This window comes from Halichoeres trimaculatus, unplaced genomic scaffold, assembly GCF_033239565.1.
Source record: "Halichoeres trimaculatus isolate MK-OKI-2021-1 unplaced genomic scaffold, fHalTri1.1 fHalTri1_scaffold_4, whole genome shotgun sequence".
NCBI classification, from domain to species: domain Eukaryota; kingdom Metazoa; phylum Chordata; class Actinopteri; order Labriformes; family Labridae; genus Halichoeres; species Halichoeres trimaculatus.
The window spans coordinates 26,612,103-26,624,179 of NW_027437182.1; the positions used below are offsets into that span (position 1 = coordinate 26,612,103).

The 12,077-nt window shown below is 40.0% G+C and overlaps 1 protein-coding gene across 4 annotated transcripts in view; it reads right to left on the bottom strand.

Moving 5' to 3' along the window:
- Nucleotides 1–213: 213 nt before the first annotated feature.
- Nucleotides 214–12,077, bottom strand: part of slc44a5b (solute carrier family 44 member 5b) — a 35,116-nt gene continuing 23,252 nt past the window's right edge. The window contains exons 4-24 of one of the 4 annotated variants that reach the window (XM_074668033.1): nt 9,511–9,595; nt 9,144–9,228; nt 8,896–9,009; nt 7,434–7,494; nt 7,217–7,340; nt 7,035–7,079; nt 6,693–6,725; nt 5,466–5,549; nt 5,116–5,228; nt 4,787–4,918; nt 4,599–4,698; nt 4,419–4,511; nt 4,087–4,174; nt 3,557–3,819; nt 3,364–3,458; nt 3,171–3,274; nt 2,986–3,059; nt 2,768–2,838; nt 2,335–2,423; nt 1,976–2,060; nt 214–370 (exon numbers count right to left, since the gene is read on the bottom strand). In XM_074668033.1, coding sequence (XP_074524134.1) covers nt 273–370; nt 1,976–2,060; nt 2,335–2,423; nt 2,768–2,838; nt 2,986–3,059; nt 3,171–3,274; nt 3,364–3,458; nt 3,557–3,819; nt 4,087–4,174; nt 4,419–4,511; nt 4,599–4,698; nt 4,787–4,918; nt 5,116–5,228; nt 5,466–5,549; nt 6,693–6,725; nt 7,035–7,079; nt 7,217–7,340; nt 7,434–7,494; nt 8,896–9,009; nt 9,144–9,228; nt 9,511–9,595 — 2,036 coding nt within the window. In that variant the 3' untranslated portion in view covers nt 214–272. The other 3 variants (XM_074668032.1, XM_074668034.1, XM_074668035.1) reach the window with 3 other exon arrangements.

Sequence of the window (12,077 nt, forward strand, 5' to 3'; positions counted from 1 at the left end):
GTACATCATCCACTTCCATTTCAGCCCTCATCAGCCTTATATTCCAAATAACCATCAAATCAGCTAACTGTGGAATTATAATTTAGTCTAATATCATTGTAGCTTTTAGTCAGTTTTTCTTTCAAAGTGCAAAACTGTAACAGGCGTCCACTTAAATTATCTTTGGCACAAAGTTTGTTGCCACAGAGGTTTGTACCACGCTTTGGTTAAAGGTCTTCGGCCTCCTTCCTCTCCAAGCTTTCTTTCTTCTCTCTCTTTCTCTATCTCTCTCTTCATCTCTCGACATTCTTCTTGCTGAGGATGCGTCGCAGGGCTCTGTTCATGTAGAAAGGCTTCCCAGTAGAGCCATCGTTCACCTCCAGATCCAACACTAGGAGGCAGCATTAGCACCGTGTTAGACACAAAAAAGCACACTGCACATTAAAATGAATCTCTGGTATAGACTCATCATCTTAAACTTCTTAATTAGAAGCACAACTTAAAAACTTTGTAAATGCACTAGACAATACTTAAGTTATTTATGTTTATTCCAAAAAATGATTCACATTTCATTGGATTTCATTAATAAAAAAAATTCTCCTATACAAAAAGAACACTGAATAACCTCCAAAGAGATGTGTGTATTATACTTAGTATTAAAACAGCACTACATCTGAACCATCCAATAAAAAAATTACCAAAAATGGCTTTGACATCCTTTTATAAACTGTATCTCAAAAGGTTCCTGGTGTTAGGTCTATAACCACAGAAGAAGAGGAACATATTTTTTTCAATTTTTTACACAACTAGGCACATAAACTAGTGGCTGCATTCAGAAGTTTCCTGAAAAACGGTCAGGTTCTTTTCATAGTTTAAGCAAAAACTCTAAATTGTCCTTAGAAGTCTTGACCTCCCACAGAGTCTGTGTCTGGTTTACAGTACGTCTTTGACCATAATGGAAACTTTGAAATGATTGTGATGTTTCTAAAAAGAAGTAAAGTAAGAGAAACCTTTGCTAAGTGCAGAATTACACACCATTTTTGGACCTGTGTGTTTGTGTTAGTATAAATATGGTGGATCAAAGCAACTTATAAAACCAATGGTAAACATCAACAGCCAGCAAAGTAATCATGCTAGACAGAGGAAATCACATGGTTCTTTTCCCAAATGTGAAAGTGCATACACTTTTACACTAGAAGACCAAAGTGCAACAAGAGGGTGCCCCGTAAGTCCACCACTGTTTCAGGGTGTTGCATTATGCCTTTTGTCCATCAGTGGCATCTGTACATTTAAAGGTCCTCTTATTTGTTGGGGTATATATCTCAGTCTGTGTGCCCGTCCTGCATGTTGTCACATTCCCTCTCTGTAAGGCAGAGGTCAGCAGAGAATACAGAGAAAAAAAAGAACAGAGGCATGACAGAAGAAAAAAAAGGCAAGTATCTGAGTTGGCTTCAGAGGAAGTAAACAGAGGTCTTTTTTCCAAGTCCCCCATGACTTTTCCATGAAGATCTGAAGTAAAAGCACGTCCGTGTATGTCCAAGTCATCCCTAACCAGGCGTGGACACATCCAGTTTTAGCCCTACAGTACTTGCTTTCAAATGTTCAGACCCGACACATACAGCAGATATGGAGAAGTGATAGAGAGTCAGCAGCTCAGTGAAAAGAAGGCCGTGCATTGCTCAGGAGGCAGCACTGAGTTTGGCACCCTCCTCTCCTCTACGCAGGATTTTATGCAGGCCAGGAGACATGTAGTAGGGCCTGGAGGAAGAACCATCGTTCCTCTCCAGGTCTTCACCTGGGGCCAGGTACCAGCACAGGGAGAGGAGGAAGAGCAGAGTGACAGTCGGAACAAAGAGAGGAAAGCAAAGACTTATTAAAGATTAACAATCAGAGAGGCCATACAGGAGTTAAAATGAGCTGAGCGAGCAGGAATCAGTCAAAGAAGTTATTTGGAGACAGTTTTGGAGAGGGAAAGACTATCAAACATCATACTTACAAAAGCACAGGAACAGTGTGTCCACACACATGGCATAGACGTTAAAAAAGCCATGTGCGATCATGTAGGATCCAAATATCACCGTCTGAAAGACAAAGGTTGAGTAGTCACTGTTTTATTTGGACAATAAATCTTAAATATTCAAAAACAAAATGGCACCAAGAAACAATTGCTTCAGAAGTTCAACAAACTCAGAAGCTGATGCACCTCTATAATCTGATTAAAAGTAACTACTATGTGGAAGAACTAAAACGAAACTAATGGACTACATCGATTTTTATCATTCTTTGTGGTTACTTTAACAAAAACACAAAAACAATAATTTTACCATTTGAAATATTTAGCAGTTTGATTCTTACCAGAAGTGGGACCCAGTAGTAATTTAGGGATGGTACCTCTTCTTGAATGACTGGAATTTTGCGTGTGAAGAAGAAAAATGCAAGAACACCTGAAAAAACAAAAGAAGAGACGATATTCACTGTGACCTCACTAACAGCAGAGATGCAACATTATGTACCTGTATGTTAATTATTTACTTTAGTTCTGTAAGTGTATCAAAGATTAGTTTGATCTTTTTTATTAATTAAGGTTGCACAACTTGAATAGCATTCAAGGCCCCTTAAGATTGAATGCTGGACATTTTTAATGCCCACCAGAGCCCCTGTTCAACAGCAATTTGAACTTTGAGACATAAGAGCTTATTCATCATCTTTTCAATATTCAGGAGGATGTCTTCTCCTGTCTCTTCATTTCCAGCATCACCCCAAACACTGCAGGTGACCTGAAACTCACCAACACTTCCTGAAATAAGCAGTTTTCCCAAGGAGAGCAGAAAGTCTGTGACCTTGTCCAGGACAGTCACCCTACAAGGGAGGCAGAGTGGAGAAAAGAATGAATGAAGAATGTAACGTCATGCACTGAGACACATGCTGAAGAGAGATCAATAAAGGCACACACATCACTCAATACATGATGGTGGGAAGGCTTTAGAGAAGAAACAAAACGCTCACCGAATAACATTCCTCATCAGGAGGAAGAAAGCATCCTTGGAAGAGGTGCAGAAGTTCTTTCCATATATTGCTATCTATGATGTGAAAAAAGGCAGAACATGCTTTTAAAGGAGTGACAAATAATTGAGGATCAAACCAGGCCAATTAGCAACTGATATGCTAACACATGCTAAGCACAAACTCACCATAATGTAAGCATTTCTGTTTATAAACCTGATGAAATGTTCCAGGCACCAGAAGCAGCATTTGAGGCAACAAAGCAGGAATCGAGCGCATCTATTCTGAGACCCTAAAGAATATCGTCAGTCCATCAGGCCGTTTGAAATAATCATGTAAATGTGTCACGAGGATATGTTCTGTTTGAGTTACAGGACTCACCTTTCAGCTTGCGATGCAGATACTCCAGAACAATTCGGATCAGTTGCACCACAGCGAGGATAAGAGATCCAAAGGCAAGAGAGCCTGTGTGGTAACTGTGGTGACAAGAAATGTGTTTGTGTTCTTGACTCATACCTGACGCTACATGGGTACAATAATAAAAAAATGTGAAAAACAAAACAGAGCTCCCTACCGTATTGCTCTGCTGAAAGCAGAGTAGAGTGGGCAAGCAGGGATGTCATTTGGCTTTTTCAGGGCCCAGTAGTAGGAAGCAAATGCCCCAGCTAAGGTGCACTGACCCAGAGCGATGGTGAAGTTGACCAGCCAGAGAAATGCGAACAGATTGCACAGATGGAGGACTAAGATGTAGCGGTGGTAAACGCTCTCACCGCCGTAGAAGGCAAACATGCATTGCGAGCCAGGACACACTTTGGTAATATTGGTCTGACTGAAGGTCTGAGAGAGATTAGGAATTGATCTGTTAGAATCATCATTTACACACAAATATCACAACACCTTTAATACCAAATTAGGGCAAACTACTCAAAACAGGCAAAACAGAGAGTTGTTACCATGTATTCTTTTAGACTGATAGCAGTTGTGTAATGAAAGACTGACCAAGAAATACTTCAGTGTGTGAAATCCAAAGAGAAACACAAGTTTTCTTTTTTTTTCCCCACAGATAGAGAATCTTTTGGTTAACTCAGAGAGGGGGCAACCAACCTTTGGATTGCATGTGATGTTGGCATACATGCATTTATCGTCAACAGGTGTGACCTTGTAGACTGCATTACCAGAGGATGCTAAAAAGCTGAGGGAAACTAGTTAAAGATAAAACACAGGGACCTTTTCTCCACACATCAAACAACTATGAGTAATAAAAATGAAGCAAGTTTGGTCTAAACACTTCTGTTATATGCTGCTAACACAAAGCTAGGAGTTATTATCCATCTTCGAATGATGTATTTAACTATATGGAAGTACTACAACAATACATCAGACTGCATAGAAGTAGTTAAATTCTTGTACTTCTCTTGAATCATCATCAAGGATACACTGCTATGACGGCCCAGTACGCGATGCAGATAGCCAGGAGGAAGAAGGTGATGATAGGATAGAAGAGAGTGGACATGATGTAGCTGATGGCCCTTCCAAAGAATACAAAAACAAACATTTTTACAAAGGAATAGCGTGCATAAAAGAAAAACCAGATGAGAGCTTCAAACTCTACAAACCTGCTCCCCTCCTTCAGTAGTGCTATTGCAATGCGCAGCCTCGTCCTCAGAAATATCAGCACGATGATAATGACGGCCTCGATCACAGAGAGTGAGATCACTGTAATAAAACAACACGTGATCAGTGCAAATGCAACTTGTATTCGATGAAGGGGAAGTTAACTAAACAGTAAGAGGTAGCTTCATACTGAAGATGAGCCATGTTTGGCTGAGCTGAAGGTAAATACTGAAGTCTGTGTGGAAGCCGATGTCAGAAATGGTGACGTTAGCACCTGGCTTCCCACTCAGGGTGACATACTCCCAGTAGCAATGCCAGATACCTAAAACACAAAGTGACAAGAGGGGGCGAGTATGAGAAAGGAAACGATATAACAAACGATCGAAGAGTCTAAATCTGCTTCTTTGCAGAAAGAAACGTAAAAACGTCACAGAAATACAGAAATATCATCTCCACAAAGTTCACCAAGTCAATATGAGCCACACACAAGACAGCTAGCTAAGTTTAGTGCAAACTTACCAAAGGCTACTGCAGCAATGACACCAAAAATATTGAGCCACAGGAGCACTCCAGCAGTGAAGCGCAGCAGCAGGATGAAGATCAGACTGACCACCATGGTTATCACCAGACCACTGCAACAACACAAATATACAGGGAACTGAGCTGTGTGTCAGACATTAATGCTTAACCCATGAAGATGTAAGTTAAATAGACACAAAAGCTTAAGCAGGTAGGGCTGTATGAAACATCTGCATGCACAAGTTACACAGTGGTTTAAGCAGTTATATTCTGCTCCCAGGGGAAATTGAGTAGCAAAGAAATAAAAAAGTAGAGACATTAAAATCACTAAAAGCCACAATCGTTCTTACATGAGAATCCAGTCCCAGGAATTTGCATAATCCTCAAAGATCTTCATGCCAACTTCTTTGGCATTCAGCAGATTGGTGATACTTCTGTGATGGAGTAACCAGATGAGGAGACAGCAAGTGGGACAGAGAGGAGAAGACAAGAACAGTATTTAACAAGAACCCAGGGTGTAGCAGTGGCAGGCTTGTGTAACTGCCTCTAACAGATCACTCACTAAGGTTTACCAAAAACATTGTGACACATTATTCACATTTCGTGCTCTCACTGTGAAACAAAATGTGAATACAGCATCAACATGTTTTTTAGTTCACAGCAAAGGTGTAAGGAGCTACAGTATAGCATTAGTATGCTGTTGAGCTAAAACTCGTTTAGTATGTCAGTGAGTAGTTTGGCAGTATGTTTTTAAGTGTGATGATTGAATCTTGTAGAGGAAACAAGTGTTTAGACAATAAATGAAGTCAGTCTTATTTAAAATCTTTGCTGCTTCAGTGACCCATTATCTCCAGAGATCTTAATGTTTTTTTCAACTTACAACAAAGGAGTCAGCAGACTTTGATGTTGATACTTTGATGTGGAAATTTCAAAACCCTGACTCTAAACTTGCATAGGATAAGTAGAATTAATGCACAGTACCCATTTAATGGCATAGATGGCTTAATTTGAGCTCTCCTCTTTAGTTGAAAGCCACAGGAAAAATGAAAAAGCAACAATAGTTGCAATGTCAGAACAGAATCACTGCAAAGTCTCACTGCAGATACACTGCATGACTCAGATAAAGCTCTACAGTAAAGCCAGAGGGAGAGAGGACAAGCTAACTTTGCAGTGGGACAAGCAGAACAGTAACAGGCAGTTCTGAAAACAACCCTGCGATGAAGAGCTCTAATTTAGCTCCCTAAAGGTCACTGAAACTCTGCCCATAGGAGAGAGTTTGGATCATATCCAGGTCTGTTATGCAATCTTGCATTCAAATCTGACTCTCGGAGGAGAAATGCTAGTGAACACCAGGGGGCACCAATTCACTCTCTATATCATCTAGCTAGCACACGCGAGAGAAGGATGTTTTATAGGATGTTATATGCCAAAATGTTGTTAATCTGTCCTAATTCCTCCACTTTTGCAGGTGGAGGGATGCAGGAACAGATCCTTCAGCATGAAGAGCACAAGCAGGAGGCTAAGTCTACTTAAAGCTACAGCAAAGTTAAAAAGCTGAAGTAAACCAATTTTGAGACCTGTCCACTCCTTGCTGCAGAGCCGTAACTTGACTATGAAAAACAAAAGCATTAAAGCGTGTTACATTGCCTGTGAAGTCAAAGCAAAAACAGAATCATGTATGTTTCAAATATCAGCTCACTGGTTGCTATACATGATTGTACTGCTCATCCAGATTCTGCTTTTTTAAATTCTTTAGGTCTGTATATTGATAGCACAGATTTACAAAGCAAAGGTATCCCTTAAGTTTCACTGTTAAACTGATGAGCGAGCTGCAGTTTCATGCAATAATCATGCAAACAGCTTTGAATGTGGTCTGACACATTCCTGGGCATTAGTGGCATCATGCCCAAATGTCCTACCCTTTAATATCTGTCCAGAGCTCTCTGGGTGCAGAGTTGGCAGCCCTATGGACAGTATAAGAGCCATTCATTCAGACGATTTAACTCCAGCAGTAACTCAGATTCTTTATCTAAGGAATATGACTCTTCTTGCAGAGCAATTGTTTGGAGAAAGATTCAGACTTCAGGGAGGTAGAGCTTACTTGGCAGCTTCTTTGAGGTCTCGTACACTTCTCTTGTTGTTGTCACCGTCTGAGAAGATGGTCTGATTGGCTATGGTTAAGATTCCATTTCTTGTGATGAAATCAGGGAAGCACCGCTGAAGGACTGTAACACATTTTCAGACGGGTTTTATTTTTTATATTTTTTACTACAAACACTAAGCTATTGTGGGTTATTGAGTCATCCAGATCTACTTACAAGGTCTGCTTGGCACAATCATAGATGGGCAGTCTTCATCTCGGATGACTTCTGCAACTGACTAGAAGGGGCAAAAGTTGAAACAAAGATGAAAACAAGATAAAACTTTTACTCATCATTTGATGCAATGGATATCATTAGCCACGTATACATGGACCCAAATATTCCGCTTGCATTCAGTTAATTTGCTCAAACGGGAAGAATTTATCCTTTGTATACACCTCATTCCAAGAGAAAAGTGCCAATCCGAATGGACATTTAATCGGTTTCACAGGGGTGGAATATTCCTTTCCCCAAACCGATTGAGGTATCATGTATCCACTCAGGGTGCGTTCTTTCAGTGATGCTCAGATATGACGTTAGACGCAACGAGAAACGTTCCTCAATTTGTTTACGTTTGTTTATGCTTGTTTGCGCATGCCCCATTGACTATTCTGTTTGATTATAGCAGCACATGTAAACCACAGATTGGAATATTAATTTCCATGTATACTATTGTTTTTGGAAAAGTCATTCAGAAAGATTCCATTCGGAAAGATGAAAAACTCCTCACGTAACCGTGGCTATTATTAGACACAAGTGTTGAAGATTTTTTTATAATTCAAACAAAATTTCCTGTCATGTAAGTTGTACTACACCCACTTTATCACATACTGAATCTCTTGCAGGCCTACAAGCCACAAAAGTTAAGCTTACAGTTCAGTTCCAAAGGACAAATGTTGCACGCTTAAAAGATAAACTAAAATATAAAACTGTTAAAAAGAGATGATATGTTCTTAGTAACGGATATTCCTTCAGAAACATCCACATTTCTAGGATTTTATGTGACTGTTTGATTATTATCATAATTCCAGAAAGAAGACCACGAAGTCCAATGAATCCTGTCTGATGAACAGTTTTATACTTGAGATGACGTGGGAAGGAAAATCAGTGATTCAGTTTCAACTGTACGCCTTAGCTGTTAGGTGCTCCCACACAGCACCTAACTCTGCTTCTTACACACCATCATGCCAACGTCACTGACACGGAACTGCTGCCAGCCGCCAAAGCAGAGCTGTGATGTGCATCAACGGCTGCTAACTCAAGTCCCCCTGTCTCTTTGAAGTACATCCAATTCAAATCAGCCCATTATCGTGGTGAATTTTGAGAAATTTATGGATAGTTGACCAAGCACTGGAACAAGAGGGCGTTTTGGAACATAAGAAGCAGAAGGTCTACACCTACGACTTCAGAATTAACTAAAGGTATTTTTCCCTGATTGCCATTCTTGACAAAAGTATCCATGTACGAATCATTTATCTGAAAAATCAGCAAACAGGATCTATGGGCTAAAAATATGACTTGTCCTTTATAATAATGAGGTGTGAAAACTCAATCCAAAAAACAGGCAGGGTTCAAACATTTCTGTTTTACCTTGTTTGAAAAGAACCTGAAAAAAAACCCTGTAACAACAGTTTCTCACCTTGCTGCCAATCTCGAAGCCTGGATTGCAGAATGTCTTGTAATATTCCCAGTTTTTGGTATTCCACGCATCCAGCAGAGTGGCAAATCTGTCAGGGCACTTGGAGACACAGAGCTGCAGGAAGCAACACGTCATTTTAATGAGAGAGCCCATCAATCTTGCATAATCAAGCGTGGAGGAAAAGTGGGAGAGTAACATAAAGCAGTGTGAAAATATGCCGCTGGAAAGGGCTCCAGTCAGACTCTTACCTGGGTTGTAGGGCACTGGAGGTTAATTAAAACTGCAGGATTGGCACATTTCAACATGTTGAAGTAGAATAATATGGCTTTGTTTCTGTGGAGACAAATGATGTAAACAACGAGATAATTCAAATTGGAAAAAGCAAGCATTTATGCACATGCACACGCTCAGGAAGAGAGCTTGCAAAGCCTGTCACGATGGATCACAAGACATCTCTATGTTCTGTGGTTAAAGATGTTTTCAATGTGAAGATCAAAATGAAAAGCTGACAGACACACTGGGAAACTGTGGAGACTCAAAAAAACAGAGTAAACATGAAGAAAGGATGCATTTCTGCTTGGGACCTTCTCATTGTACCAGATAATTTTCACTTACGCATTCGGGGTGTTCTGTTGGCCACAGAAATGACCATGGCTGTCAGTTGGGTAGACAACCTTCCTGGGGTCACCGTGGATCCAGGCTGAAAACACAACACGACCCTTTGATTTACATTTTACATTATCACATACATGCTAGTGTCACTCTAAGTGGTGCTGTCATTCTACCCCCTCTACCTTTTTGTGGTAACCCAGGATATAACACAGACATAATCAACAAGAGAACAGTGGGGATGCATACTGAGGGCCACACGGATGCACGTCAGTTAAGAAGAAACATCTAAGCACATGAAAAAAGACAAACAAAAAATCAATCCGGTTTAATTTGTTTTGTTTTGTTCCTGTAGAATGAACATGCAGTAACCTGGAAGTTTAATTTACCAGGCAATTCATGTGTTTCATTTGTTAGGCCGACCTCAATAACACAGTGTTGAGGCCTTTCACCTCGCAGTCAAAGAGGTGTTGTGCTCACTAACACAACAGAGGCACTACAAGTATCTGGCAAAGCGAGGATGATGAAACTAAGAAATTATGTAGAAGGAACACCAAGTTTTTGGCTGATTGCAGACATGTCAGAGTCTACTTGATGTCACATCCATTGTCATGGCTCCTGAGCTTCTTAAAAGATTGGGAAAAAGTTAGTCATCCTTGTGCTCAGGTTTAGACGTGACTCTGCACAAAAAAGGCTGGGAGACATGGCACTGTTAAGCCCAGTGGGGTTTATTCACCCTCACTGTTATAAAGAATGGGTCAGGGTAATAAAGGTGAGCTGGATCAATTAGATTTTGAATAAGAAGTTAAAAAAAAAATAAAATAAAAAAAAAAAAGGGGGGGGGGGGGGGGCACAGAGGGAAAATGTATGTCAGGAATAAAAGCAATAGCAGAAAAGAATAAACTTAAAGGAAAAGTTAAATATCTATGTTAGGAGGTGAAAAAGGACCTAAAAATCCAGACAGACAGAAAGGGAGAAGTGGAAAGGGGATTCACAGCCTGAAGTCAAATGTAGAGGAAGTGAACTTTCTCACACTAAAAGCTCCTTTGAGGAGTTTTAATTCGTTTCATTTGTTCAAGATTTTCATTTCGTGATACATTTAAAGAGAAAAGAATGAGGGCTTTCACACCTGGAAGGATGTGTGCCAGTTCATGTTCCAAAACTTGATTTTTCAGACTAAAAACAAAACTGTTTCGGAACCTAAAAAGTTGGTTCATGGCTGGAACCAAAAAAAGAGTTTGTTCTAGCTCATGAAACTGTGACATCATTGGTGGACGTGTTGTATTCTGTGTTGATAAAATGACCAGGAAGTTGAGGAAGTAGAGGCAAATGGAGAAAAAGATTTTGCAGTGTATTTTCAATACTTCTGTATATACTTCATTTTCAGTCATGTCCGTGTTTTTGGATGTCTTTGTTTACATTTCATACCAAAAAAGACATGGCACTTTTTTGTTCTAAAGCAGACATTTGTTTGTCTGTTTCTGTTTTCATTTGTAGTGAAAAAAGTCAAAAAGGATGTTTCGTAGATAAAACACTTTGCTAACGAATTATCTCAACCATTCTATGTATAGAAATAGTGCACAGTGACTAAAAGAGCTGACTGCATATGAAGTGGAAATAAAAGATATAGCTGAGAGGGCACCACATATACATCAAAACTATAGCACTGTCCCTCAAACAGAGTTGAATAAAAAAGAAAAAAAAAACTCAAGCAAGGCAGCTCTCACATCAGCTCCTTCAGCCTGGGTAACATGGAATAACACCCTCACACTTTTGTTCTGCTTCAACTGGTATATACGTGGGCTGGTTTGCTAGAAAGCACCAAAGTTTTGAGAAACCGGTTCCAGAACCAGAAACATGCCAGTGTGAAGACCCTTTAAGGCCTTTTCCATTTTCAAAAATGAATAACCCCCCAATTCAATTTAAAAATACATTTGTCCACATGCAGCGGGCAAATCCACCAATAAGTGCGGCTCGAGATATGCAAAACCCATATTTGGCAGGGTTTTCCAGACATAAAACTGGTGCCAGCCGATCAGAATGAACCCCTGTCAGCTGTGAGGTTTGAGGACCAAAAACTCTGTTTATCAGTGTCTACACAAAACTACAAAACCAGAGTTTTTCAAAATCTTCATTTTGGCTGGAGTTTTTAGAGAACATCGTTTCAGTGATGTGAAGCTGTGGTTTTGTGTGGATGACAGGCATAAATGTATGAAAATACATGCTGTTTCCCAGATACCTGGCTAGGTGTGAACATGGCCTAAGAGCACCAAACCTTAAATCCCTCACAGGTGCTCTCAGGTAGCCTAACAGATGGACAATAATTTGGTTAAACAACTGTATTATGTATCACAGATGACCCGGTTGAAACCTTTAATACGAAATATAAACATAAAGATCAAGAGGATCTTGAGAAGCTCAAAGGGAGCAATACAATCATGTTGTGGTGAGGCATTTATTCAAAGAAAAGCCCATTCTCTGGGGGAGCTGCATTACTCAGCTCCCCCGCATTTTTAACAATCAGGCAATTTGTTGAATAACCTACCATGAAATTATGAATATTTAAAATAACC